The sequence below is a fragment of the Mandrillus leucophaeus genome, unplaced genomic scaffold (assembly GCF_000951045.1).
Source record: "Mandrillus leucophaeus isolate KB7577 unplaced genomic scaffold, Mleu.le_1.0 Scaffold414, whole genome shotgun sequence".
NCBI lineage: Eukaryota > Metazoa > Chordata > Mammalia > Primates > Cercopithecidae > Mandrillus > Mandrillus leucophaeus.
In genome coordinates, this window is record NW_012104410.1 from 1,343,018 (window position 1) to 1,370,797 (window position 27,780).

The 27,780-nt window shown below is 42.6% G+C and overlaps 1 protein-coding gene across 1 annotated transcript in view; it reads left to right on the forward strand.

Annotated features, from left to right (window-relative positions):
• The window catches only part of NCKAP1L (NCK-associated protein 1-like), a 66,384-nt gene that overhangs the window by 27,671 nt on the left and 10,933 nt on the right, over positions 1-27,780 (forward strand). Inside the window, exons 3-25 of the mRNA XM_011992644.1 lie at positions 1,362-1,472; positions 1,949-2,091; positions 3,193-3,283; positions 3,372-3,509; positions 5,334-5,382; positions 5,480-5,636; positions 10,014-10,070; positions 10,671-10,767; positions 11,310-11,419; positions 11,583-11,715; positions 12,129-12,210; positions 12,392-12,450; positions 12,664-12,809; positions 14,127-14,259; positions 14,563-14,682; positions 16,814-16,959; positions 17,245-17,376; positions 20,564-20,782; positions 22,292-22,422; positions 26,607-26,704; positions 26,834-26,927; positions 27,084-27,166; positions 27,504-27,584. Coding sequence (XP_011848034.1) covers positions 1,362-1,472; positions 1,949-2,091; positions 3,193-3,283; positions 3,372-3,509; positions 5,334-5,382; positions 5,480-5,636; positions 10,014-10,070; positions 10,671-10,767; positions 11,310-11,419; positions 11,583-11,715; positions 12,129-12,210; positions 12,392-12,450; positions 12,664-12,809; positions 14,127-14,259; positions 14,563-14,682; positions 16,814-16,959; positions 17,245-17,376; positions 20,564-20,782; positions 22,292-22,422; positions 26,607-26,704; positions 26,834-26,927; positions 27,084-27,166; positions 27,504-27,584 — 2,610 coding nt within the window. The remainder of the gene's footprint in view (positions 1-1,361; positions 1,473-1,948; positions 2,092-3,192; positions 3,284-3,371; positions 3,510-5,333; positions 5,383-5,479; positions 5,637-10,013; positions 10,071-10,670; positions 10,768-11,309; positions 11,420-11,582; positions 11,716-12,128; positions 12,211-12,391; positions 12,451-12,663; positions 12,810-14,126; positions 14,260-14,562; positions 14,683-16,813; positions 16,960-17,244; positions 17,377-20,563; positions 20,783-22,291; positions 22,423-26,606; positions 26,705-26,833; positions 26,928-27,083; positions 27,167-27,503; positions 27,585-27,780) is intronic.

A 27,780-nucleotide genomic window follows, 5' to 3' on the forward strand; every position in this document is an offset into this window, starting at 1 on the left:
GTGGCATGATCTCAGTTCACTGCAACCTCTACCTCTCAGCTTACTGCAACCTCTGCCTCCCAGGCTCAAACAATTCTCATGCCTCAGCCTTCTGAGTGGCTGGGATTACAGGTGTGTGCCACCACACCCAGCTAATTTTTTTTTTTGTAGTAGAGATGGGGTTTTGTCCTGTTGACCAGGCTCTCTTGAACTCCTGGTCTCAAGTGATCCTCCCGCCTCAGCCTTCCAAAATGCTGGTATTACAGGTGTGAACCACCATACTTGGCTTCATTTTTTTTTATGGTGTTAAGTGCCTGTTCAAATCTTTTGGCAACATATTAAAAAATATGTGTGTGTGTGTGTGTGTGTGTGTGTGTGTGTGTGTATATATATATATTCCTTAATCTATCAATTTTACTTTTTTAGAAATGAAAGTACCAACATTCAGTGGATAAGGCTAGGAACTGGGAACAAAACGAATCAGTGGGAGAAAGGCTGAATGAATTGTGGTATACCATGGGCTATTATGCAGCTATGAAAAAGAATGCATTCATGCTCTGGGAGATGACTCTGAGGACTTTTGGCAAGTAGGAGTGAATGAGCAAAGCAAAAATGACAAGCAGGGCATAATATGATCTCAATTTTGTAACACAAATAATGACCAAAAAACCTGTCTCTCTCTCACTCTTTTTCCTTTTTTAATCTAATAGTATTATATAAATAGGGAGAATAATAAGAAAATATTATAAGAAAAATAATATTTTTTTTTGTTGTTAAAGTGGTTTGCTTGGGCGTTCTGTAGGATGGAGGGTGGGTGCTGATGTTGGGGGAAAGATATGTCTGCAATAAAAGTGCATATTAATTTAGGTAAAATTATGTGTGAAAAGGAAAAGAATCCCTATCATACTAGAATGAGAGTTAAATGAAGTATATAGTATATGCAAATTACCTAGTAAGTACCTCACACATGTGAACTGTCAGTAAATAGAAACTCATGGAAAATTGGATAGTATTCGCATCTGTTAATGATTAACTCCTGAGAACAGAAGATAGAATCCAGAAACAGATTCACTTTGTGGTTTGTCAATACAAATGGTTTGATTTTTGGCATTTTTGAAGCTACCTATTACATAATCTACATTTTGCAACCTTTTTTAATTTGGAGGAATGGGGCACAGGGATGATAAGCTCAGGAAGAGCGTGTGTAATAAAATAGTTATGCCTGTGGAAATGTAGGCATTTGGCAGTGTAGCTGATAGGGGCCCGCTGGTGGCTTACTAAGGAGGAACTTCCTCTCTCTTTTTGACAGTGACTTTCCTCTGTTACTTGGTGGCTTTCTAGGACCTCTAAGGGAGAGGTCCCTTTCCCTCAAGTTCTGATAGTACGTCACCTTCTCTTTGATTTTTATTAATTCTTGTCTTCATTTCCACCCCCAGGATCATGTATATGAACTTCTCAATACCATTGATGCCTGCCAATGCCATTTTGATATCGTAAGATCCTTTGCAATCTCTTCTATTGTAGAGTCAAAGAAAAGGCCAGGTCTAGGTTGGGAGGTCTAGGTCTAGTCGCAGGATGGGGTGGGAAGGGACTGGAAGGATGGCTGTTTCGTTTATTCCTTCTCAGGACTGTAATTGTTTTGTAAAAGAAGTACTGAAGTGAAAATGTATTTACATGTTAAGCAGATCAGCAATGTGATTTAATTAATTAAAAAATTACATAAGAACCTTCTTCACCTTTTCTTTCTCCTAAAAGCTACGTTATTTCCTGGCCTCCTTGTATCTTTAGCTCACTTTTAGCACCTGATTTTGTTCCAATTTTCTTATTCTTCTTTTCAATCCTGTCAGTTCCTACTTCTAAATAGATTCACTCAGAATCTGTTGAGCATGGTCCAGAGTGGTTGGGGAAAGAAGGAGCTCCAGGTTGATTGGTCATGCAGTCCTTGGGTTCCTATGTATTTTCCTTGTAGAATCTCAACTTTGATTTCACTCGGAGTTACCTGGACTTGATTGTGACTTACACCTCAGTCATTTTACTTCTGTCACGGATTGAAGATCGACGGATACTCATTGGCATGTACAATTGTGCCCATGAGATGCTGCATGGGCATGGGTGAGTAAAGGGGATAATATTGTATGAAGAGTCTCACACATGGTGCTATGATATAGAGAGTCCCTCATGCAAAGAAAATCGATGCCATGATTTCTTATATGAGAACCTATAATCTACATTGACCCAGGCAAAATAAGATACGCTTTTACGTATTCAGTTGACTCTGAAACAACGTGGGTTTGAACTACACGGGTCCACTTTATACATGGATTTTTTTCAACCAAACATGGATTGAAAATGTAGTGTTCCTGGGATGTGAAATCCACCTATACAGAGGGCTGATTTTTCAAATGGTGTGGGTCCGCAGGACTGACTGCGGGACATCAGTATGCACGCGATATTGGCATACGTGGGAGTCTTGGAACCAATCTCCCTGCCTATACTGAGAGACAACTGTGGTTAATTCTTGAATATCTGCTAGTGGATTATCCAATTTGCATCATCTCCGAACAATTTTTAATCCTGAACTGGCTTCTACTCTGATTTTCAGGTTATTACAAAAGGCAAAGAAAATTATTTTTAGTGTTGGTAGGAATAATACTAGTGAGGTAAATCCATTAGAAGTAACTAATGCATGATAATACATTTGAAGCCACATATAAATGGATTGTGAATTGTCTGCAGTTCTGTCCCCCTCCATTAGTGCAAATATAAGTATTTAAGGGCTGAAAACATGAAGACTAGAGGGATCAGAGTGGGTCATAGCACATCGTTCTATGATGATGTGCGTTCCCACGTGCCTATGTGGATACCTAGACACATGTCTTACCCGTTAGCTTTGGATATTTATATATCCTTTTGGGTTGTATAACGATTTGGATCTAGGCATATTACTTGATTTTGAACTAATTAACAGATTTATAGAGTGCCTATCATGTGTCCAACCCTATTTTTGGTGCTTATAAGGAAGAAAATTTCATGGACCTGCCCAAAATGAAGTGGTTCTATTTAGCCATAGCTTAGTACACCTGAGCCTGGAGGGGGTTATCTTTATATGTAATTTACAGTTTAGTATGTATATCTTTGGAGGTGGTGGGGAGTGCCAGCCTATGCACATATCTTTATCCTACATGCAAACATAAGAGTTGTGCTTTCTTCTAGTGACCCCAGTTTTGCCCGTCTGGGTCAGATGGTCTTGGAGTATGACCACCCTCTGAAGAAGCTGACAGAAGAGTTTGGGCCTCACACAAAGGCAAGTTCCTTGAGAGTGCAGAATTCCTCAGGCGGAAGTACATTGTCCTCATCATTGCCGCTAAGGTTTCATTTGCTTTTCCCCACAGGCTGTGAGTGGAGCCCTCCTCTCTTTGCATTTCCTCTTTGTCCGAAGGAACCAGGGGGCTGAGCAGTGGCGCAGTGCCCAACTTCTCAGCCTCATCAGCAATCCCCCAGCCATGATTAACCCTGCCAATTCAGATACAGTGAGTGCCCTTTTCCTTTTGTTAGTGGAAGCATTCTCTTTGCCAAGGCCATCATCTCTGTAGAGGATACTTCTTTCCGGAAACATCAGGACTAAAAAATGCTTTAGTCTTCTTCTAGAATATGTCTCTAAGTTGAGCACTTCTTGTAGCTATAAAAATCATGGTTGGTTTGGGGCTTTTGTTTGGATCAGGGTTAGTGGTTTAACAAAAGTGATCTATAAGCAGTTAGCCTGCCCATAGAAGGAATTTAGTAAATATTCATAGAATGAATGAATGGATGAAACAGAGTCATTTCTGTTTGGATGAATGGATGAAACCTATTAAGCCTGGCAGAAACTTGATTTTAGGAATCAATTAACTTATTTTTATTTTTTTGAGACAGTGTCTTACTCTGTCACCCAGGCTGGAGTACACTGGCATGATCACTGCTTACTGCAGCCTCCACCTCCTGGGCTCAAGTGATCCTCCCACTTCAGCCTCCTGAGTAGCTGGGACTACAGGTGTGTGCCACTATGGTTGGCTAATTTTGTTTATTTAATTTAATTTTTATTTTTGAGACAGAGTCTCACTCTGTCACCCAGGCTGGAGTGAGGTAGCACGATCTTGGCTCACTGCAACCTCCCCATCCTGGTTCAAGCGATTCTCCTGTCTCTGCCTCCAAAGTAGCTCGGACTACAGGCACACCCCCCCACACCTGGCTAATTTTTTTTGGTGTGTGTGTCTTTAGTAGAGACAGGGTTTCACCATGTTGGCCAGGCTGGTCTTGAACTCCTGACCTCAAGTGATCCGTGTGCCTTGGCCTCCCAAAGTGCTGGGATTACAGGTGTGAGCCACCGTGCCTAGCCTATTTATTTTTTTGTGGAGACGAGGTATCACTATATTGCACAGGCTGGTCTCGAACTCCTGGGCTCAAGTGATCCTCCTGCCTCAGCCTGCCAAAGTGCTGGGATTATGTGTGTGAGCCACTGTGCCTGGCCAGGAATCAATTAATTAATAGATGTTTTTGTCTGATGACTGTGGGCTCAAAGTCTTTCCCTCAAAGAACTTATAGTCTGGTAGGGAATATATGCCATGTAGTCATAAAAATGCAACTGATGGTACATAATTAGTGATAAGTGCCAAACGAGTGATTTACACTTTAGGCGGTAAAAGAATCCAAAGGATTAACCATCACAGGGAGAAATCATGAGAACGTTTTTGAGTCTTGCTCTCCTCATTTTATTGTTATTAAAAATATCTGAACTGTTGAAGATAAGTTATGTTAAACCTTTTGCTTGTTCTGACTTCCAGCCCAAGTTCCTCTTTCTTTTCTCAACTGTATTGTTTTTCCCTCACTCCACTTCCAGTGCCTCATCACCTCCATTATTGGCAGGCTTCCCTGCTGTTGGTTTATCAATGTGCCCTAAACTAGTCTAGTAAAATAAAAGTTAGTTAAAAAAATTTTTAGAGACAGGGTTTTGCTCTGTTTCCTGGGCTGGAGTGCAGTGATAGAATCACAGCTCACTGCAGCCTTGACCTCCTGGGTTCAAGATATCCTCCTATCTCTGCCTCCTGCATACCTAGGACTACAGGTGCACACCACCATGTCTGGCTAATTTTTCAATTTTTTGTAGAGACAAGGTCACACTGTGTTGCCTAGGCTGGTCTTGAACTCCTGGCCTCAAGCTATCCTCCTGCCCCTGCCTCCCAAAGTGTTGAGATTAAAGGCGTTAGCCACCACCCCTGGCCAAAAGTTAGTTTTGATACTCAGATTCTAGCTTGTCCTTTCTCTTTTAGAGGAAGGCCAGGTTAAATAACTGATCATGTTTGCTTCTCTTCTCACAGATGGCCTGTGAGTATCTGTCTGTGGAAGTCATGGAGCGCTGGATCATCAGTAAGTTTAGTGGGATTAGGTGGGAGTGGATGAAGCAGCAAGTTACATGAAGAACAGGTTCTAAAAGTCTTCCTCTGCACTGTTTTCCCACCTACAGTTGGGTTTCTTCTTTGTCATGGGTGCCTCAACTCCAACAGCCAGTGCCAGAAGCTGTGGAAGCTGTGTCTGCAGGGCTCCTTGTACATCACCCTCATCCGTGAGGATGTGCTGCAGGTGCACAAAGTCACCGAGGACCTGTTTAGCAGTTTGAAAGGGTGAGAAACACGAGAGCCAAACTGATCTTCCTTGAATAGTTTTTAGCCCCCCCAACATCCTTTTTCAGTCTCCACAAGTGTTCCCAGATACTGGTGGTAACAATTAATTCTAACTATTGAAGAAACTAGATTAAACACCTACTATTAGCTAAGTGCTTCACTGGGTTTTAGAGATACAATAATGAATAAGATAACATGGAGGTTAAGAGCATAGACTCTGAAACCAGATTGCTTGGGTTTGAATTCAGGCTCTATCACTAGTTGTGTGGCCTTGGGCAAATTGCTCAAATTTCCCATGCCATTACCTCAATTTCCTCATCTATAAAATGTGGATAACAGTAGTACCTCCCTATGGCCTACCTCATAGGGTTGTTATGAAGAATAAAAGGGTTATTATTTGTAAAGCAGGTAGAAAAGTTCCTGGTACATTGTAAGTGCTATGAGCTTGTTAAAGAAAAAAAAAAAAGGCAGTTTCTGCTCTCGAGGAATCTATAAATTGGTAGAAAATAAACAAATTGTTTGATAGAGTAAGAGATTATAATGTGTAAACCAAAGTACTGTGGAAGCATTTAGAAGGACACTTAAACTGGCCTTTCAGGATCTGGAAAAACCTGGAGACAGGTAGATCTGAAGGGCTAAACAGTTGAAGAGTGTGTGTGTGTGTGTGTGTGTGTGTGTGTGTGTGTATGTGTGAGTAATTGTGTGTGTGTGCCTGCGTATTGGGTGGAAAGGTAGGGGAGCTGCTTGAGGCAAAGAAAGATATTGTAGGCAGAGAAACTATCAAGATTTTTGAGGCAACAAAGAGCATGGCAAGTTTTGAGAAGTTCATGTAGTTCAGTGCATGGGCAGCTGGGTTATAAAAATGAAGATGTTGAGAGATGAATTTGGAGAGGTAAATTAGGATGTTGTATGCTTTGCTATGGAGTTCGAATCCATCCCAAAGAGGATGGGGAGCTATTGAGTGATTTCAGACAGGGGAGTGACATGATCATATCTGCATTTTAGAAAAGATCATTCTGGCTGCATGGAAGAAAAGAAATTACATGGGCAAAACTAGAGGCAGAGATTAATTAAGTAAATTAGGAGGAATTGAGGATGATGTCAAGGTTTCTGCCATGGATATCTGGCATTCCTTAAGATAAGAGAGCATGTGATAAAAGCAGGTTTGTGGGGGAAAGATTGTGTGGTTAGTTTTAAACAGGTTGACTTTGAAGTGTCTGTGGGACACTGAAGATAGATGTGTTAGGCCTTCTACTTTATGATCTGGAACTTGGGAGTGAGGTCTGGATTCAGATAAAGATTGGTGAGTTGGTAATCAAAACAGGAGAGTAGTTGAGATTACTCAGGAGTACATGTGGAACGAGAACAGAATGGGATAAACCTCTGTGTACGGTGATATTTAAGGGCCAGAGGAATCAGTGGGAGATACTGAAAAGAAGAGGGAAAAGAGAAGCCAACAAAGAAAATGTTCATTGGATTTGGCTATAAAGATGGTTTTAGTGCCCATCTTGTGAACAACTTGAGTGGTGAAGTTGAAAGCTGGGCTGCAGTGAGTTTAGGAGCAAGTGAGAGATATGGAATTTAATAAACAACTCTTTCAAAGTTTGACTGTAAAGGGAAGAATAGAGAGAGGTAAAATGAGAAGGAGTGGGATTAAGGAAAGGGTCAAAATACCAATATTTTTTTCTGGTTGCAAATAAAACATCCAGAAATGTAAAAAGTGCAAAGTGGAAGTTGGCTACACTATCACCTTCCAGAATAGTTTGATGTGCATCCTCCAGATGTGTGTGTGTGTGTGTGTGTGTGTATAAACACATAAAGGTGGCATGTATTTTCAACCTTATGAAAGTAATTTTTAAAAAGCAGTGGATCCACACTCTACATTATGTTCTATGGTTTGCTTAAAAAAACTTACTATGTTTTGGATATCTTTGAATATCAGTCTGTAGAGACTTATTATTTTTTAACAGTTGAATAATATTACATTATGTGGTTTTAACATAATTTATTTACCCAATCCTCTATTGATGGATATTTAAACTGTTTCCATTTTAAAAAATCATTATAAACAATGCTATAATGAACATTCTTAGACATACATCTTTGTGAATCTGTGAATATTTTTTCTTTTCTTTTCTTTTCTCTTTTTTTTTTTGAAGCTTGAGTTTTGCCTTTGTTGCCCAGGCTGGAATGCAATGGTGCCATCTCGGTTCACTGTAACCTCCACCTCCCGGGTTCAAGCATTTCTCCTGTTTCAGCCTCCCGAGTAGCAGGGATTACAAGCATGTGCCACCACTGGCTAATTTTTTGTATTTTTAGTAGAGACGGGGTTTTACCATGTTGGCCAGGCTGGTCTCGAACTCCTGATCTCAGGTGATCACCCACCTCGGCCTCCCAAAGTGCTGGGATTACAGGCGTGAGCCACCATGCCTGGACTTGAATCTGTGAATATTTCTATAGGGTAAATTCTTAGAAGTGGAATTGCTGAAGTAAAGGGTATGTACATTTCAAATTTTTTATTTTTTTATTTTTTTATTTTTTTTTGAGACGGAGTCTAGCTCTGTCGCCCAGGCTGGAGTGCAGTGGCCAGATCTCGGCTCACTGCAAGCTCCGCCTCCCGGGTTCACGCTATTCCCCTGCCTCAGCCTCCCGAGTAGCCGGGACTACAGGCGCCCACCACCTCGCCCGGCTAGTTTTTTTGTATTTTTTGGTAGAAGTGGGGTTTCACCGTGTTAGCCAGGATAGTCTCGATCTCCCGACCTCGTGATCCACCTGCCTCAGCCTCCCAAAGTGCTGGGATTACAGGCATGAGCCACCGAGCCCGGCCCATTTCAAATTTTAATAGCTGTTACCAAATTGCCCTCTAACCAGTTATTATCAAAAGCCTATGAGAATACTGATTTCTCACTCTCAACAACTAAGTATTATCATTAAAAACCATTGCCAGAGTTAAGAAAGAGTAAATCTGAAGTTAATAATTAGAAGTTACAGGAGGTAGATTTGGGCATCTGCATGGAAAAACTTTCTAATGATTACTGCTTCCAAGGAATGGAAGGGATGTTTGAAGGGTGTTCAGTTCTCCATCACTAAGAGCAGCAACTAACTTGTATGATTTATAGTTTAGGGAGTTATTTGACATAAATGATCTAATTTATCTTCATGAAAATTCAAGAATAAGTATTAATATCTTTTTTTTATAAATGAGAAAATGGAGGCTCAGTCTCAGTATCACTCAATAAAAGGTGAAATTAGGACACAATTCCAGGTTTTTGGACTCTGAATCTTTTCTCTTTCCACTGTGCTATGCAGAGATTGAAATAATTATCCAACAGGATTGCTGTGAAGTTGAATGTTGATTTAATTAAGATACTTTCCAACTCCAAACTTCTTTGATTTTATGCTAGTTCAATAAAGTAGTGGTTTGGAGAAAGGAAGTGAGAGGTGATGAAGTCCCATTAATGTGGTGGCAATAATGATATAGGACCAGAGAAAACGAATATAAGGAACATAGAGAGGAAAGAGTCTAAGGTCATGCTGGTATTGTGAGCATCGGTCACTAGTAGAAAAAAAGAGATGTGGTTAGGAGAATCAAATATTGCAGAAAATTAAAAACAATGAAAAGGCCTTCTAATTTGGTGATTCAAAAGTTCACATTGACCTTACAGAGAGCAGTTGCTTAGTGCTGAAGGCTTTGTGGGATTCCAGGGTCAGTGAGAGGTGAGGAAGTAAAGAGAGTACAGGTGTCTCTTTGGAGAAGTTTGGTGGTGTGGAAAAATAAGCAGAGTTCAGTGGATTGTCAGGGTCAAGCAAGGGTCTTCTTAGAATAAGGGAGGCTTTGAACTTATTTGTTGGGAGAAGAGAATAAGCCAGTGGAGAAGGAGAGTTTAAAGTATCAAAAAGATAACTGATAAAGTGAAATTCTAAAAGGAAGTTGGTGGGAATGGGACCCAAGGTAGAGATTGAGTAACTACTTTTACTTGAGAGCAGGGCCTGTGTTATATTTATACACTGTTCCCTTTATTTCCCTTAAACCTGGAAGAGTGCCTTGATTTGAAGGAGTCAAGGCAGGAGCACAGGAAGAGAAGTCTAGCCCCAGCTTTGCCATTAAAGCCCTATGTGACCTTGACAAGTCATTTCCCTTCCCTAGGTATTATTTTCTGTATCTGTAAAATTATGAGATAGAGTTGAATTATCTCTAAGCTGTGAGTCTTTTATTAATAGGCTAGGGTGAGAAGTAGGGTTTGGAAAGATCCCGCCTGTGAGGGCTGCACATGCTCCCACCAGGGTGTAGGCTGGACTCTCTGAGGGCTGGGAAGGTGAGGCAAGGGCCCTAATGGGCAGTATCGTCAACCCCACTGTGCTTGTGTCAATCCTCAGGTATGGCAAGCGAGTGGCAGACGTAAAGGAGAGCAAGGAGCATGTAATTGCAAACAGGTAAAGGGTGGTGAATGCACTCTCTGAGAGGGGATGGAATAGAATTCTCTTCTCACTTTTGTTCTCACCTAAGCCATCCTTAGTTTCTGTACAGCTTTATTGCCTCAACCCAAGAACTTGCTGCCCCATACATTATTTTTTCTTTTCTTTCTTTCTTTCTTTTTTTTTTGAGATGGAGTCTCGCTCTGTTGCCCACGCTGGAGTACAATGGCATGATCTCAGCTCACTGCAACCTCCACTTCCTAGGTTCAAGCGATTCTCCTGCCTCAGCCTTCCGAGTAGCTGGGATTACAGGCACCCACCACCACGCCTGGCTAATTTTTGTATTTTTAGTAGAGACAGGGTTTCGCCATGTTGGCCAGGCTGGTCTTGAACACCTGACCTCAGGTGATCTGCCCACCTCGGCCTCCCAAAGTGCTGGAATTACAGGCAAGAGCCACTGCTCCTGGCCCTTTTTTCTTTTTAAACCAAGTCTAACTTGAGCATTGAACCTTCCTTCTGCCTGATATCCCTTCCTAAATATAGCTTTCTTCTGTGCTGCCTGTGGAGGGTTTTTAAGGGTGGGAGAGGTGATAGTCATGTTCCCCTTTTCTTCCTTAGTGGCCAGTTTCATTGTCAACGGCGGCAATTTCTGCGGATAGCAGTGAAGGAGCTGGAGACTGTGTTGGCTGATGAACCGGGACTGCTGGGTCCCAAGGCAAGAGGAAGAAATGTTGGAAGGGGGATGATGGCCAGTGATAAGAGACTGTGTAGCTACATGGCATTCATGAGATTTTGCCTTTCTGAGTCTTTTGTGATTCATTTGTATGTATATATGCTGATTCCCTTGAACCCTCTTGGAGTACCCCAAAACTTTGTGTATCTCTTTTTTTGGCACTATACATAGTATGTCATGTAGTATAGCTACTTTTATACTTGTCTTATCCTCTATTTGAGTGTGAACTAATTGGAGACAGAGCTTGTTTTTTTGTTTCAAACCACATAAATGCCCAGTAAATATTTCTGAAGCTTAATTTGATAGGGAGAGAAGAGTAATAATTGTGAGCTAGTGTCAACATGTGTTCCTGTCTGATTGTGTGTTATATAGTTCAGGTTTTTTGATGAGTCTGAATGTTTATTATTGGACACTGTTGTGGCTACACAATTACATCCACACGTATATTATCATGGTAGTTTTCTCTGTGCTTTGAAATCCATTTTTAAAGTTGAAAATTCTAATAGTCTCTACCATCTCCGTAGGCTCTTTTTGCTTTCATGGCCCTGTCCTTCATTCGTGATGAGGTCACCTGGCTGGTTCGCCACACAGAGAATGTCACCAAGACAAAGACACCTGAGGACTATGCTGACTCGTTAGTACTTGACATGGCTAAGAACCTTGTCCTTAGATGGACTGGGGACAGGGAGGCATCAGATAACCTCAGGAGATATCAATTTCTGCCCTGTTATCCCTGTGTTTGTCTCTGTTCATATTTCTAGTCTTATTCATCTCTGTTCTCATCCTCAACTTCATAGGAGCATTGCAGAGCTACTTTTCTTGTTGGAGGAGGTTAGGTCTCTTGTCCGAAGACACATCAAAGTGATACAGCAATACCACCTTCAGTACTTGGCAAGATTTGATGCTCTTGTGCTCAGTGACATCATTCAGGTATTATGTTTAATTGATTATACTTTGGAAATTTCAGGATGATCCCTAGTGATTTTCCTATTGAAACCACTCTGGCTGAATCTCATGCTCTGTAAGTTGGGTGTCAAAAAGTCCAATCTGCCCCTTTATATTTGTTAAAAGAAAAAGAAAGGACTAATAATCTCAGCAGTCTTTTTTTTTTTTTCCCCACTAAGTGAAACTACATAGAAATAGGAGAGAAAAATAAAAAGAAACTGGGTGTTAGAGTGTCAGGGAACCCAGGAAGTTTCCTCCATCCCTTGCTTGGCTTTTTCTCTCTGTTTTTGGCACTTAGCAATTCTTTCTACCTTCATACACTGATTGAGCCTCATGGTCCTAGTTTCTGTCCTAGGGAATCTATGCCCACTTGACAATAACTGCAGCTCCTCTTTTAGAACTTGTCTGTGTGTCCAGAGGAGGAGTCCGTCATCATGTCCTCATTCGTCAGTACCCTCTCGTCTCTGAATCTCAAACAAGGTAACTGGAGGGAGGTGGGGGAGGCAGGACATATGTGAGGATGAACATCTTTTATCTGGAAATATTGATCTTTGAGCCAGGAAGTAGGACAAGATATCTTTGAAGAGGATCTACCATTCTGTGCAGTTGGATATTGGTGTGCTGTTTACTGTTTCCTTTTATACTTCTGTTTTTCTTGCAGTTGATAATGGAGAGAAATTTGAATTCTCAGGATTGAGGCTGGACTGGTTCCGCCTACAGGTAATGATCTGTTCCTGTGAAAGATTCCCATCCTCAGATTCTTCCTCCCCCATAATCTCTTCCCTTTTTGTCTCCTAAATTTGCTTTATGGAGTGAGTCAACTTTGAAAACTGCTAACTGGACAAGACATACTCAGGCCAAACTGTAATTCCAAGGCTGGGGCCCTTTTCATTCATCTTATTTTTCTCCACCCTTTCCCAACTCCAACTGCAGGCATACACTAGTGTGGCTAAGGCCCCTCTGCACCTGCATGAGAACCCTGACTTAGCCAAGGTGATGAACCTCATTGTCTTCCACTCCCGAATGCTGGACTCAGTAGAAAAACTACTGGTGGAAACTTCTGATCTGTCTACTTTCTGGTATGTCTTGGTTCAGAGCTCTCTTTAAAAAGTTTTATTGTTTCCTTTTTTCATTTTTTTCTCCATTATGCCACTTACTTCAAGGAAATTTTTTTAAGGTTTTTAAATTTTATTTTATTTTTTTTGAGACAGGCCTCACTATGTTGCCCAGGTTGGTCTTGAACTCCTGGCCTCAAGCAATCCTCCTCCCTTAACCTCCTGAGTAGCTGTGATTACAGGCAAGACCCACCAAGCTTGAACTAGAGCTCTTTATCAATTCATTTGCTCTCTTGCCTGGCCTCTGTGGAGGACTGCAATTCCCCTAGACAATTGGAAAGTGTCACTTTTTTTGAGATCTCCTTAAGATGCTCAAACTCCACAGCTCACTCGTGTCAGCTTTTTAGGAATTTGAAGTTGATTCACTTTTGTTCTGTATTCCCTTTTGTTCTTTTGTGGAAAGCCATTCGGATTTTACATAGTCTTCCCTTCTCTGGGGTAGTTAGCCCACATATCTAGTTTCAGTCTCCTCTCTTTGGAAACTTCTTCAGTTTTGTTTTTTTTACTCTAGGAACATTGTGATTTAAAAGTGACAGGAAAAACTTTGAATTTTAGTGGACAGGAGTGAAAATAATTGAGAGGCCTAGAGAATAGGGCCTTTGGAGAATGAGCTGAATGAGTTTGTCTTCCTTAGATAGCACTTGACCTTTTTAGGCGATCACCGTTGTATACAATTCCACCCTTTGAAGGATCAAACAAACAAGTGGAAACACCATGTGTTGCCTCTGCCTTCTGTAAGCAATGAGGTCGGGGAAGATATAATACCTGTATGTGAAAAGGACATCAACATAATACTTGCAAATGTAAGAAAGTGTAAAAGAGTACATGAAGTTGAGAGGACATGGGTTGAGGAAAGATCAGTCTCATGGGATTAATTTGAGAAGATTTTCTGGAGCCTGAGTGTTAAATTTTGGGAGAAATGTGAATTAACACTACTGAAGGACTTCCAAATTAGGGGGAATGGCCCAAATCATGCCAAGGTTCTAAGGGAGGAATAGCAAATTTTGTGCAAAGAAAGGGAAGAAGATTATCGTTAAACTTGCCTGGGGTCCTTTATAAAAGTCTGGAAGGATTAAGTTTCTTGGGTTCCCTTCTATCTTAAGGGTAGGGAAATTAAGCAGGGAGTGGTAGATATCGGTAAATGTTTTTCGAAAGAATGAACATTCTCTCCGCCTCAAAGGGACTAGCTCTTAAACTCTATTTTTCTTTTCCTTTACTTTTTACTCACCACTTTAATAACAGGACTAAACCCTGATTTAAAGTCTTCCCGTTTCTCTGCAGCTTTCATCTCCGTATCTTTGAGAAGATGTTTGCCATGACCTTGGAGGAACCTACCATGTTGCGTTATGCCATTGCTTTCCCCCTGATTTGTGCTCACTTTGTCCACTGCACTCATGAGATGTGCCCAGAGGAGGTAGGTATCCTGAACTCCAGACCCTGTCCTCTTTCTAGTCACATCTCATCCTTATCACCGAAAACACAGTTCCAAGGATTGATTTTGGTCCCAGAAACGGTATAAACATAGATGTATGATATAAGTCCCTAAATATCTCAGCTTCATATAGAATGTATCCTGTCTCTGGGCCTCAGTTTCTTCTTCTGTAGGAATGGGTAAGAATCTTCTGTAAGATTCAGGCAAGGGATGAGAGCAGTATTGTGAGGAAGAAGTGGCCATCCTGGTGATGACAGTCTCTTCTTTGGTCCCTCTTTCCCATAGTACCCCCACCTGAAGAACCATGGTCTTCACCACTGCAACTCCTTCCTGGAAGAGTTGGCCAAGCAGACCAGCGATTGCGTCCTGGAGATCTGTGCTGAGCAGCGAAACCTGAGCGAGCAGGTAGGCTCAGCCTTCTCTGTTGCACTCTCCCCTCTGCCGGCCCTCAGCGCCTTCTCCTCTATCTAACTTTGTTTCCCTCTCAGATGCCAAGCTCAGTAACTCTTTCTCTCAAGTATGGCTAGGGCCTTTCTGTACTTAAGTTTATGGCAGAATTCTTTTCTTAGTGTAGTCCCTTCAGTCTTTCCTCCCTTAGGACTGGATAGAGGTGTCTAAAAATACTCTTATTTGAACAGCTGTACTCCAACGAAATCTGCGCTCTCACTTGAAGAGTTCTGAGAGATGAGTTAACTTTCTAATTTACTTCCCCTCCTCTCTTTGCCCTGAGTACACATACTAAGGACAGTGGCCCCCAGGTCACCTGTCTTGTCTCATCTTTCTATCTGCATCCTAATCTGTGGCTATCTGGACATTTTGAGGCACCTCTTCTGTGTTTATCCTCAAGGCTGCTTTCTTGCCTTTTTCTTCTTATTTTTCACCTCTCCTTCCTTGACTGACTCTTAGTACCTCGTCATAATTAGTTCAACCTAAATTTCAGAAAATTTGAAAATGAGAAACTTGTTTTGCTGTTACCCTGGAGTCTTTTGGGTTTTCCAGACTACCCACCTTTCCTGGGTTTGAGTCAGGCTTGGTATAGGGGAGTGTGTGTGTGTGTATACAGATGCACAGTTACATTATTACTTAACCTTTTTATTTTTCTTATGAAAATTACATACAATGGGAATAAAAATACTTTCTTCATGGAAGTGTCATAAGGATTAAATAGAATACATTTAATATTTGATATACAGCACTCAATAAATGTTACCTGTTATATTAGTTGGAACTTACTGAGCACAAAGCCCTGTGCTGGGTTTTTGGGTGGGGACCCAGAAGGAAGGTACACAATTCCTGCCCTTCAGAAATGTCCCAGTTTAAGAGAAAAGGGAGTATAAATACATGCTCGAAAGAAATTTAAATAATTAATGCAAGAAGATATGCAAATGAGTACAATTGCAGGTATATTCATCACTCAATATGCTTAATCTCAGCCAGAAGGCTGAGAAAGCCAAGAAGAGATCATCAGTCAATATGAATAACTGCTACATGCAAGAACACTGGTAAAAAGATTTGCTCAGTGTTGTCTCAGGGATGACTAAAACATGACATGAGTAATGTTCACACATACCAGAACTTTTGCAACTAAATGAGTATAGGCTTTCTAAAGTTAACATTCTGAGTAAATAATTAGTGGCATTGCCATTACTAGTGGAATTACATATTTTGGAACTGCTTTCAGAATCTACTACAGACAGATAATCTTTTGCATAATCTCAGGGTTGACACATCGTTTTCCATCAAGGTGGACTTGATTTTTTTGAAACAGCCAAGAGTTTGGATTTAAAAAAAGAAGGCGTGACTATAAAGTAACAAAACTGGTTTCCTCGTGTGGCTCTTATGCTGCTCTCAGAGTGATTTCAGCTGAGGAGCTTCCAGATATGACCTGCTCATGCTCAGCAGCTCTAGAGTAAATGGAGAGAATTCCAGTCACTTTGAAGGAGATGTCTGAGTGGGATGTCCGAGTGAAGACAAGAGATGCCAGGTTGATGTTTAAGCTAATTAGCAAGAAATATGATATTAAAAAAAAGTGGAAAGACTATGCTGGCCACATTGTGAACTCCAAATCTTTGGAGAGCTGTGGTGGTGTGGGTAATTGTCTTATGAGATAGAATAGGAAGGGATGTAGCACGTGAGATGATTGTTCCATCTAGTAAAAAATAACTGTTTTCCTATGTTGGAAGACCCTGCAAAGCACAATTGAGTGGGACTTTTAGATCTTGTTCTTTATACTTGAGTTTTTCCATTAAGAAAGGCTCTCTCAGGATGTGGGTATGGGACTGAGGCTCTGATCCCCGAAAGACACTGCCATCTTGAGACTTAGAGCCTGTACACGCAGAAATATTTATGAAAACTGAAAGGGGTAAGCCCATTCTGAATAGGCCCCCATTAAAGAAAGAGATGCGTGGAAGGAAAGAGAGAGGAAGGCAGAAAAATAAAATAACAGACAACAATGGACAACAACTTTTTTATAACTGTCAGATGCCGTTTTAGCAACAAATCTCCTTTCTCCATGTACCTGTGTTTGTTTCTGAAGCTCCTACCTAAGCACTGTGCCACTACAATCAGCAAAGCCAAGAACAAGAAAACCGTGAAGCAGAGGCAGACTCCCAGGAAAGGAGAGCCTGAGAGGGACAAGCCAGGAGCTGAGAGTCACCGAAAGAACCGCAGCATTGTTACCAAGTGAGGACCTGGGCCCTAGACGGCCAGCTGGGTACTGCATCAAAGAAGGCAGGAAAGGAAAGAGGGAAGGTGACACAGAAAAAAAAGAGCGCAAGTCGTGGTGGGGAATGAGGGGCACAGAAAAGCACTTCAATGTGAATTTCCTCCTTTGCCTTTGAGGTCTACATCAATGTGTACTCTTCTAGGCTGAGTATCCCTAGAAACTGGGTCATGAGCCCAACACGTCCTTCCTAGACATTAGCAGACAGTGCCAGACCTGTAATCCAGGCTCATTTTTCTTTCTAGCATGGACAAGCTACACCTAAACTTGACAGAACTGGCACTGACAATGAATCATGTATACAGTTTCTCTGTGTTTGAACATACTCTCTTCCCTTCTGAGTACCTCAGCAGCCACCTGGAGGCCAGACTCAACAGGTATCACTCTTTCCTTGCCCTCTGTTTGGACGGTAGTCCTCATACTGTACCATCTACCTGTATGTGTAGTGTGGGGGTGCTCAAAGTTGGGTCCCGTTACATTCATCCTGGTGGTCATGCTACACGGTGGAGATGCTGATGCAGTCAGTCTAGCATAGGTTCCAAGCATCTCTATTAAAAGCAAACAAAAGGAACCCCAAACCTCTATAGGTGGTTTTGATGAACACCCAGAATCGAAACCACTGGTTTAGTAGAATGAGCAAGGCCTTTGCAGTGAGCAGACCTGCGTTGACAACCTGGTCATTAGCTAAGACATTGGAGCAGATCATCCAACTTATTTGACCAGTTTCCTTCCTTGTAAAGTAAGGATAGTGGTATTTACCTTACTTATGGATAATTGAGAATTACCCGTAATTGAGATTTGCAAAGTTCCTGACATATGTTAGGCTTTAATAAAATACATCCCTTGCCTCCACTTTGACCCTCACTCCATTGCCCCGGAAAGTAAGAGGCACACCCCTTACACTGGAATTGGGCACTACAGTCCGCAAGTAGGCGAATGGGAGGAAGAATTATTATGAATAAGCCTCAACCCTTCTGTGTTTTGTTTTGGAGTGTGTAGCTTATTCATTCATTCAACAAATATTTATTGAACACCTGCTGTGTGTCAGCAGTATTCTAAAAGCTGTTTATACAGCAATATATGAAACAAATCAAAACCTCTGCCTCCATGCTTACTTCTAGTGGGGAAGATAGATAAACAAAATAAGAAAGCGGAATACATAGTAGATTAGGTAGTGATAAGGGCCAAGCAGAAAAATAAAGCGGGAGGCCGGGTGCGGTGGCTCAAGCCTGTAATCCCAGCACTTTGGGAGGCCGAGACGGGCGGATCACGAGGTCAGATCAAGACCATCCTGGTTAACACGGTGAAACCCCGTCCCTACTAAAAAAAATACAAAAAACTAGCCGGGCGAGGTGGCGGGCATCTGTAGTCCCAGCTACTCGGGAGGCTGAGGCAGGAGAATGGCATAAACCTGGGAGGTGGAGCTTGCAGTGAGCTGAGATCCGGCCACTGCCCTCCAGCCTGGGCAACAGAGCGAGACTCCCTCTCAAAAATAAATAAATAAATAAATAAATAAAAATAAAGCGGGAAAGGGAGATAGGAAGTATGTGTGCTGGTGGTGGTGGTGGTGGTGGTGGCAGAAGTGGGTGTTGCAGTTTTAGATGGAGTGGCCAGGAAAGGCCTCCTTGAGAAAGTAACATTTGAGTAAACCTGTGAGGACACTGAGAAAGCCAGGCATGTGACTACTGGGGAAAGAGCATTCTAGGTAGAGGAAACAGCAAGTGCGAAGGCTCTGAGGTTTGAACATGACTTCTAGGTTCAGTGGACATGGAGGAAGACAGTGTGTCTGCAGTACTATGAGCCTGGGAGAGACTGGTAGGATGTGAATTGAGGGAGGTCAGAAAAGTCGCAGATTGTATATGCGCTTACATGTCATTGTAAGGACTTTGGCTTTTATTCTGAGTGAGATGGGAGATGGGGAGCCTTGGCAGGTTTTGTGCAAAGCTGTAATAATTAGACTTGACTCAGTATTTTACTCTGGCTGCATTAGTGGGGGCAAGGCAGAAGCAGGGAAACCAGTTATGAGTCTATGTTTTGATTGTCAGAGAAGCAAATTTGTTTTTCAGTTAGGTTTTTGCTTGGGTGAAGTTAAATTAGTTTGTTTTCATTACATACACATTAACTATAAGGAAGAAAGTGTCTCAGTTGCATACACAGTGTCAGGAAGATGACAGTTTGATAATGGCCCATGTGCAAGCCTTCAGATGCTGGTGGTGGTTTCCATGCCCTAGAGCAGCATGAGTGTGATATTCAAGTTTTACCCGATAATCTCTGATACTTGCTTCACTGACATCGTTGTTCTCAATGCCCTACGGTTGGCCTAGAGGTTTGGCCTCAGTGTTAACTCTAAATTAGATTAGCCTTTCCCTTAGTCTGTCCCTTCTGTATTATTTTTCCCTCAAGTGGTACTTGAGAGTCTTTTCCCTTTCATTTGTGGAACAGACCAGCCCCCCCTTTCCCATCATCTCCCCTGCCATAAGCATTTTGCCAAAAAACACGAAACAAACAAAAAACTACCTCTTTCCTCTGTGGTTCACATTTTAACAAGGAAAAAGTCCTTAGTCAGAGGACTGACTCTAATTGTGAAATCTCAGATACCTGGGGAAGGTATTTTGAAAGGAGTTGGGGGTCCAGTGGTGAGGGGTCTTGCTGGTGTGCCCCTACAATAATATAGTGTGGATGGTTATTCTACCCTCTCTAATGTTGCCTATAGCTGCATGCCAGCCACGCATGATCTCTATTCAGCCCTGGCATGCCATGGCTACTCGGGATTATAATATACTTCCAAGGATTTCTAAGCATGTTTTTCTATTTCTGACAGTGATTAGAACTAATTCTTTTCAAGGAGAAAAGATAAATACTGGCACTGAGAATGCAGAGGGTGTGAACTCTCAGGTAGAGTTAGATGGAATTAGAGAGCCCAGGTCTTTTACTACCTGAACTATTTCTCCAGAGGAGGAAGAAAAGCATAGTAATTACGGATCAAATGTTACTGGAATCAAGTCCCAGCTCGGCCACTGCCAGCTGTGTGGTCTTCAGCAATGATTTATTATCTCTGTGTCTCAGTTTCCTCATCTATAAAAATGAGGATAATGCCGGGCGCGGTGGCTCACGCCTGTAATCCCAGCACTTTGGGAGGCCGAGGCGGGCGGATCACGAGGTCAGGAGATCGAGACCATCCTGGCTAACACGGTGAAACCCCGTCTCTACTAAAAATGCAAAAAATTAGCCGGGCGAGGCGGCGGGCGCCTGTAGTCCCAGCTAGTCGGGAGGCTGAGGCAGGAGAATGGCGTGAACCCGGGAGGCGGAGCTTGCAGTGAGCCGAGATCGCGCCACTGCACTCCAGCCTGGGCGACTAAGCGAGACTCTGTCTCAAAAAAAAAAAAAAGAAAAAAAAGAGGATAATAACTGTCCCTAGCTCATTAGGTTGCTATGAGGTTTAAATGAGATAATATGTGTAGTAAAATCCTAGCACAGCACCTGAAAGACAATATACACTCAACAATTGTTACTGTATTTATCATTATGATTGTAATCCTAATTTTTTTTTTTTTAATCATCTAGAGCCATTGTGTGGCTGGCTGGCTACAATGCCACGACCCAGGAGATCGTACGGCCTTCTGAGCTGTTGGCAGGAGTCAAAGCATACATTGGTTTCATACAGTCACTGGCCCAGTTTTTGGGTGCAGATGCTTCCAGAGTCATCCGCAACGCCCTCCTACAGCAGACACAACCACTGGATTCTTGCGGGGAGCAGACAATCACCACTCTCTACACAAACTGGTCAATATTGCTTAGGCTTTCCCCCTGCCTTACTTTGTGTTGACACTTTTTCCTTTACACAGTAGGACCTCAGGGCCTGAGCATTTTAGCTCCCAAGGTCATAGACCCCTAAATGGAGGGTTGCTTCTCCTTGAGGAATGGAGCAATAGCTTGAGACAACTTGAGACAAGCCCAGATCCCCTTCTGTCCACCACGAAGTTTCCTTCTCACCTTCACTGGAACATCCTTCGGCTTACCCTGAAGTTATTTGACCTTTTTCCTCTAATATCCAGTTCTTAACCTTTCTTTTTTGGATTCTTACTGTTTCAGTTTCAAGTGATCTCTCTTCCTCTTTCCAAAGTTCTCTTATTTCTCTTTTTGCCCTCACTTCTCCTTCTGAAAATCATCTGCCTACTACCATCTCTCTGGAACGTCTCCTCATCCCCGGATGTGACTGCTGTTCTCACTAGAGAAGGGGGCCTCCTCCCAGCAGCTGGAGAAGGTGGGAATCCGCATATTTCCTTTGACATGTTAAGGAAAGGAGCTGGATTCCTACCTCCCCAAGCCACTGGGTGGCGCTCTTAACCCAAAATCAGCTCAGTAGGCGACGGGCTGCAAAGAAGAACCCCCTAGAACAAGGGGACACAAGTTTGCAAATGCGCATGCCAACTGGGGCCAGGCAGGAAAGGTAAACGGATGTGCCACGTGGGCCAGGCAGTGACTTTGAGGAGTTGGAGAGGGAATAACCCCTCTAAAGGGAACGGCCACCACTTAGCTCCACCTGATTGCTGCCCTGCTAAATCCCTATTTTTTACGTAAAAATCTGTTTCAAAATTTTGACAAAGAATTTTCCATAGATACCAGAGAAGATGATTCAACCCCTCTTCCCCTGTCAACTGTTTTCAGCATAAATTCAAAGGAAAAAAAAAAAAGTTCGACTGGGTTTGGCCCACTAGCGGTTAGCTTGTGATGTCTGTTAGATACAGATCCACAGCAAGTGCCTGGAAGAGGTGGGTTGGTGAAGCCCTCCTGTACCCACATTGGCTGTAGCCCAGCTCCTTTAAGTTTGCCTAGAGGTCAGGAGGAACTATTTGAAGACTGATGACCTGTGCTTACAGGGTACCTCTTTGCCCAGGAGGTTTGAGAGTATATTTCAAAGGAGTATAATTAAGTAGTGACTGTTTTTCTTGCCAGCTTGAGCCTGTCTTACCTGACAGAGGGTAAGGGTGAGGGGAATACGGCTGTTGGAAAGAGCAGTGGTTGAGGGAGGGGAGTGCATGCTATTGTGTTTGACAGTATAGCAAAATACCCTCTAGGTTAGAGGTGAAGTGGAATTCCAGTACTGCCAGTTGTTTTCGATCCAACAGCTTGGGGTGTTAATTAGAACACTGTATCGTCATCTTTGAGTTTCTTCTCCCTACCCTAGTCTTTTGCAGAGTTTTTCTTTCTGAGCTCAGTGGTAGTAGTAGGGAGTGGTGGTAGGGAGGGGGGATTGGACCCTAATCTGTGCTTTCTTGGCCAACCCTGTAGGTACCTGGAAAGTCTGCTTAGACAGGCAAGCAGTGGGACCATCATCTTCTCCCCAGCCATGCAAGCCTTCGTCAGCCTGCCCAGAGAAGGGGAGCAGAACTTCAGTGCAGAGGAGTTCTCTGACATCTCTGGTGAGCCCAGGGCTTGGTCTTCTTTTCAAGGAGCTGAGCCCTTCCTTCAATGCACAGAGAATAAAAGACTAGGACATGTATTTAGGTTGATGCAAAAGTAACTGTGGTTTTTGCAGTGAAAAGTAATTGCAAAAATTACTTTTGCACCAACCTAATAGTAAAGGGTAAGGGATAAAGTGTAAGAAGGACATTCTCCTGTTTGGAATTATTAAACAGTGGTCTGCTGTCATGACATGTTCTTCTTCTTCTTCTTCTTCTTTTTTTTTTTTTTTGAGATGGAGTCTCGCTCTGTCGCCCAGGGTGGAGTGCAGTGGCATGATCTTGGCTCACTGCAACCTCCGCCTCCCAGGTTCAAGCGATTCTCCTGCCTCAGCCTCCCGAATAGCTTGGGACTACAGGCATCTGCCACCACACCCAGCTAATTTTTTACATATATATTTTTTCAGTAGAGATGGGTTTTCACCATGTTAGCCAGGATGGTCTTGATCTTCTGACCTCATGATCTGCCCGCCTCAGCCTCCCAAAGTTCTGGGATTACAGGCATGAGCCACCGCGCCCAGCCGACATCTTATTCTTTAGGGATACATTTTAGAGTTTTAGTCAGTGTTTGGATTGCTGATGTTTAATAATAACAATGATGAGATGATACATGGCATTTATTGTGGGCTAAGTTCTAAGTGTTTATGCATATTAACTCAATTAATCCTCATAACAGCCTTGAGGTATAATAGATACACTTATTCCCATTTTTCAGATGAGGACACTGGGACACAGAGAGTTTAAGGAACTTGCCTAAGTCCACACATTCATAAATAGTAGGACTGGGAGTTCAACTCCAGGCAGTCAAACTCCAGGACCTGGGGGCTTAAGCGCTGTACAGTGCTGCCTTCCAGTGTCTAGAAGTGCTTTTGTGTCTCAGGGGGAGGCAGGTAAGGAGTGTGTAGTGAATGAGATGGGAAGCCGTTCCCTTTCTCAAGAGGGTTTGAAACCATACAGATCCTTTTTAATAGATTTGTTTTTACCAAGTAATTCATGAACTATCCTACTTCTTTCTCCTTCCTCTCACCTCCATATAAATCAGGGATGCTGCGTAGTATCTGGGACAGGGAGAAGATGTTCCAGTGATGCTGTCCTCTCTGGTCTTCTTCTTTGGGGGGTGCTAAGAAAGCCAAAGTACACAGTTCTGTTTTCCAGTTCTGCCTCCTTCCCATCATCCCGCCTCCATCAGTAAGCTGACCCTACGCTTTACCTGCTGCAGGTTTCAGATGTCCCCTTCTCATCAACTCTACCCACAAACTGTAGGCAGCCTCTAAAATCAGCTTTAGGTCTTGCTGACAAATGACAAGCAGCAGGAGGTAATGCTGATTCCCCCTTCTACCACCCCCACCCCAATTTCCCTGGGTTGCCATAGTGATGGGGCAATGCTACTGCAAAAATAGATAGATGGAAAGAGAAGGATGCCCTAGGGTTGCTAGCTGAGGGTAGAGAAGACTGGAGTAAGGAGCTTTGGCAGATCCAAACTGGTAGATCAGTGTGTCTCCTCTCCGTCAGCTCCAGAGGGCGATTCAGCTCTTATTCCTCTCTGTCAGCCATTGTGGCATTATCCAAGTTGATTGGCCAGGAAATCCCTTCATAGTTCTCAGCTCAGTTCTTCCTATTAAAACAGGTTGACTCTAAAAATGTCTAATATCTATGGTGGACAAGGCTCTGTGTCAGTGGCTGTGACCAGTTCCGTTTCCTCTGTCATTGATGGAGGTGGAGATCACCGGTCCTGCCTTGAAAGACTTGAGTGTGGAGCCTTGACTTCGATTTCTCTCTGAACTCTTACGAGCAATATTAAACTTGCCTTTCTTCTACTGGTCTCTTGTTGTTGTTACTTCTGGTCTTTCATGGTTTTCCCTGCTGGGATGGCCCGTAGCCAGAGATCATAGCTAGAGCTCCTGCCTATCTGGATTTGTCACTAGTGTTTCTACCATGGGATTTCCCCAGGCAGGTTTTATTTAATTCACAAAGGGCCAGAGCAGGCTGGGTGGCAAGGGATAAAGCACTCGGACTGACTAGAGAAAAGAAGGATTTAAAGGAATAAAGAACTGAGACTCTGGGGGATGTGTGTTGATTATGAAAAGAGAAAAGGTAGCTCAAGGAGAGGAAAATTTGGACAGTGCGACACTAAGTAAGGGAAGTAAAGGGGAAAACATACAAAAAATATCAGATCTTAGCTGAGGAAATAGTTGTATCTGCTGGGATGCAGTAAGGGGCAATAAGGCATTGCACTAGGCTTCCAGTACCAGCCTCTGATGTGGTTAAGTGGCCTTGGACAAGCACTTAACACCCTTGTCTGTAAAACCATGATGATCCTTCCTATGCCACATGCTTCAGAGGACTCATAACATAATCATAATAATCCCTTATCCATATATTTTCCAAAGTTTTTATAATGTATCTTAATTACTCTCACATCAATTCTGTTAGTTGTTCATGGCAGATATTCATATCCTCACTTTACAGAGAAGTAAACCAGGCTCAGAGAGGTTCAATGACTTAAGGTCTTACATCTAATAAAACTAGTATAGCTAGTACAGCAAGAGTAAAACCCAAGTGTCATGTAAAGGGACGTGGGAAAGTGTAGATTCTCATAGGAAAGTGAAGTAATTAGTTATCATTTGTGGTAAGCCTTGGTGTGAGTACCGGTGGAGAGAGGGTAAATGTCCCATGGACTTGCCAGACTTGTCAGTTGAATGTAGGATTTTAGGCCATTTTTGCTCCTTGACTCCTCATTTTCTTTTCTTGCTGGAAAACATTTTATTCATTTATGTATTTATTAATTATTATTATTATTATTATTATACTTTAAGTTCTAGGGTACATGTGCATAACGTACAGGTTTGTTACATATGTATACTTGTGCCATGTTGGTGTGCTGCACCCATCAACTCGTCAGCACCCATCAACTCGTCATTTACATCAGGTATAACTCCCAATGCAATCCCTCCCCACTCCCCCCTCCCCATGATAGGCCCCGGTGTGTGATGTTCCCCTTCCCGAGTCCAAGTGATCTCATTGTTCAGTTCCCACCTATGAGTGAGAACATGCGGTGTTTGGTTTTCTGTTCTTGCGATAGTTTGCTGAGAATGATGGTTTCCAGCTGCATCCATGTCCCTACAAAGGACACAAACTCATCCTTTTTTATGGCTGCATAGTATTCCATGGTGTATATGTGCCACATTTTCTTAATCCAGTCTGTCACTGATGGACATTTAGGTTGATTCCAAGTCTTTGCTATTGTGAATAGTGCCGCAATAAACATACGTGTGCATGTGTCTTTATAGCAGCATGATTTATAATCCTTTGGGTATATACCCAGTAATGGGATGGCTGGGTCATATGGTACTTCTAGTTCTAGATCCTTGAGGAATCGCCATACTGTTTTCCATAATGGTTGAACTAGTTTACAATCCCACCAACAGTGTAAAAGTGTTCCCATTTCTCCACATCCTCTCCAGCACCTGTTGTTTCCTGACTTTTTAATGATTGCCATTCTAACTGGTTTGAGATGGTATCTCATTGTGGTTTTGATTTGCATTTCTCTGATGGCCAGTGATGATGAGCATTTTTTCATGTGTCTGTTGGCTGTATGAATGTCTTCTTTTGAGAACTGTCTGTTCATATCCTTTGCCCACTTTTTGATGGGGTTGTTTGTTTTTTTCTTGTAAATTTGTTTGAGTTCTTTGTAGGTTCTGGATATTAGCCCTTTGTCAGATGAGTAGATTGCAAAAATTTTCTCCCATTCTGTAGGTTGCCTGTTCACTCTGATGGTAGTTTCTTTTGCTGTGCAGAAGCTCTTTAGTTTAATTAGATCCCATTTGTCAATTTTGGCTTTTGTTGCCGTTGCTTTTGGTGTTTTAGACATGAAGTCCTTGCCCATGCCTATGTCCTGAATGGTATTACCTAGGTTTGCTTCTAGGGTTTTTATGGTATTAGGTCTAACATTTAAGTCTCTAATCCATCTTGAATTAATTTTCGTATAAGGAGTAAGGAAAGGATCCAGTTTCAGCTTTCTACTTATGGCTAGCCAATTTTCCCAGCTGGAAAACATTTTAAATGTTCAAATTACCCTATAGCTGTTGTACAAATACTCCAGTGCCTTCTGAGTCCCATCTGGGGCCTCTCTAACTCTGTTCCAGAGATGCGGGCCTTGGCTGAACTCCTGGGCCCCTATGGCATGAAGTTCCTGAGTGAAAACCTGATGTGGCATGTGACCTCTCAGATTGTGGAGCTGAAGGTACTATGGAAATAAGCCCCTGGGAAAAAGGTCCTACAAGAGGGTGGGTATAGGAGACTGGGCATGGGGGGAGACGTAACATTGATCTCTTCTTTTCCTGCTTAATGTCTCTGTGTTCCTGGGCTGCAGAAGCTGGTGGTGGAAAACATGGACATACTTGTTCAGATCAGATCCAACTTTAGCAAGCCGGACTTGATGGCTTCTCTGCTGCCCCAGCTGACAGGTAAGCGTCCTCTTGCCCTACAGTGAGAAGAAGCTGTGGAATCACATTGCAGATGACAGGGGTTTTCAGGAATCTGGAGGCTAGGCTGGGTCTGTAGAATCAAAACCATCACCAATGTCCTAAATTCTCTTTTCTAACACCCTTCTTTCTCCTCAGGGGCTGAAAATGTGCTAAAGCGCATGACCATCATTGGGGTTATCCTCAGTTTTAGGGCCATGGCCCAAGAGGGACTTCGGGAGGTGAGTTGGTGGGGAGGGGTCTGTCACAGAGTAACAGATACCTCTGCGGGTAGGATTTGTGTGAGAAACTGTGGAAGTATTGCAGGAATCAGTTTTAACTTCTGCTTCAGAAGGGGTTGGTGAGCATTGAGAAGAGGGAGCATAATTTGGCAGAGATCCTAGAAGATCCCTGGGAATAAATGAGCTTAGGAAACCTAGAGGCATAAGGAGAGGGATGGCTTGGAAAGCTGGCTAGGTTCTTATGTAAGTTGAGTGCCCCTCCTTTTTTTAATTTCTACCTATTTTTGAAGGCACTGGTCATGGTCTTGTGGACTCATTTATCTTCTCTTTCCTTCAGGTTTTCTCCTCCCACTGCCCATTTCTTATGGGTCCCATTGAGTGCTTGAAGGAGTTTGTCACTCCAGACACAGACATCAAGGTATGGGGGAGTGCAAAGTAGAATCTAATTAGGAGACTTTTGTTGTTGAAGAGGAGGTAGCTAGGATCTTGTAAGGGAGAGCGCGTTCTGAAGAATACCACAGGGATAAGGGCGAGGGTTCGAGTAGGAAAACTGGTCAGATGAATATTCTTGGAGAGAAAGAGCAGAGCTGGTAAGACGTAGGGGGATGGAGAGA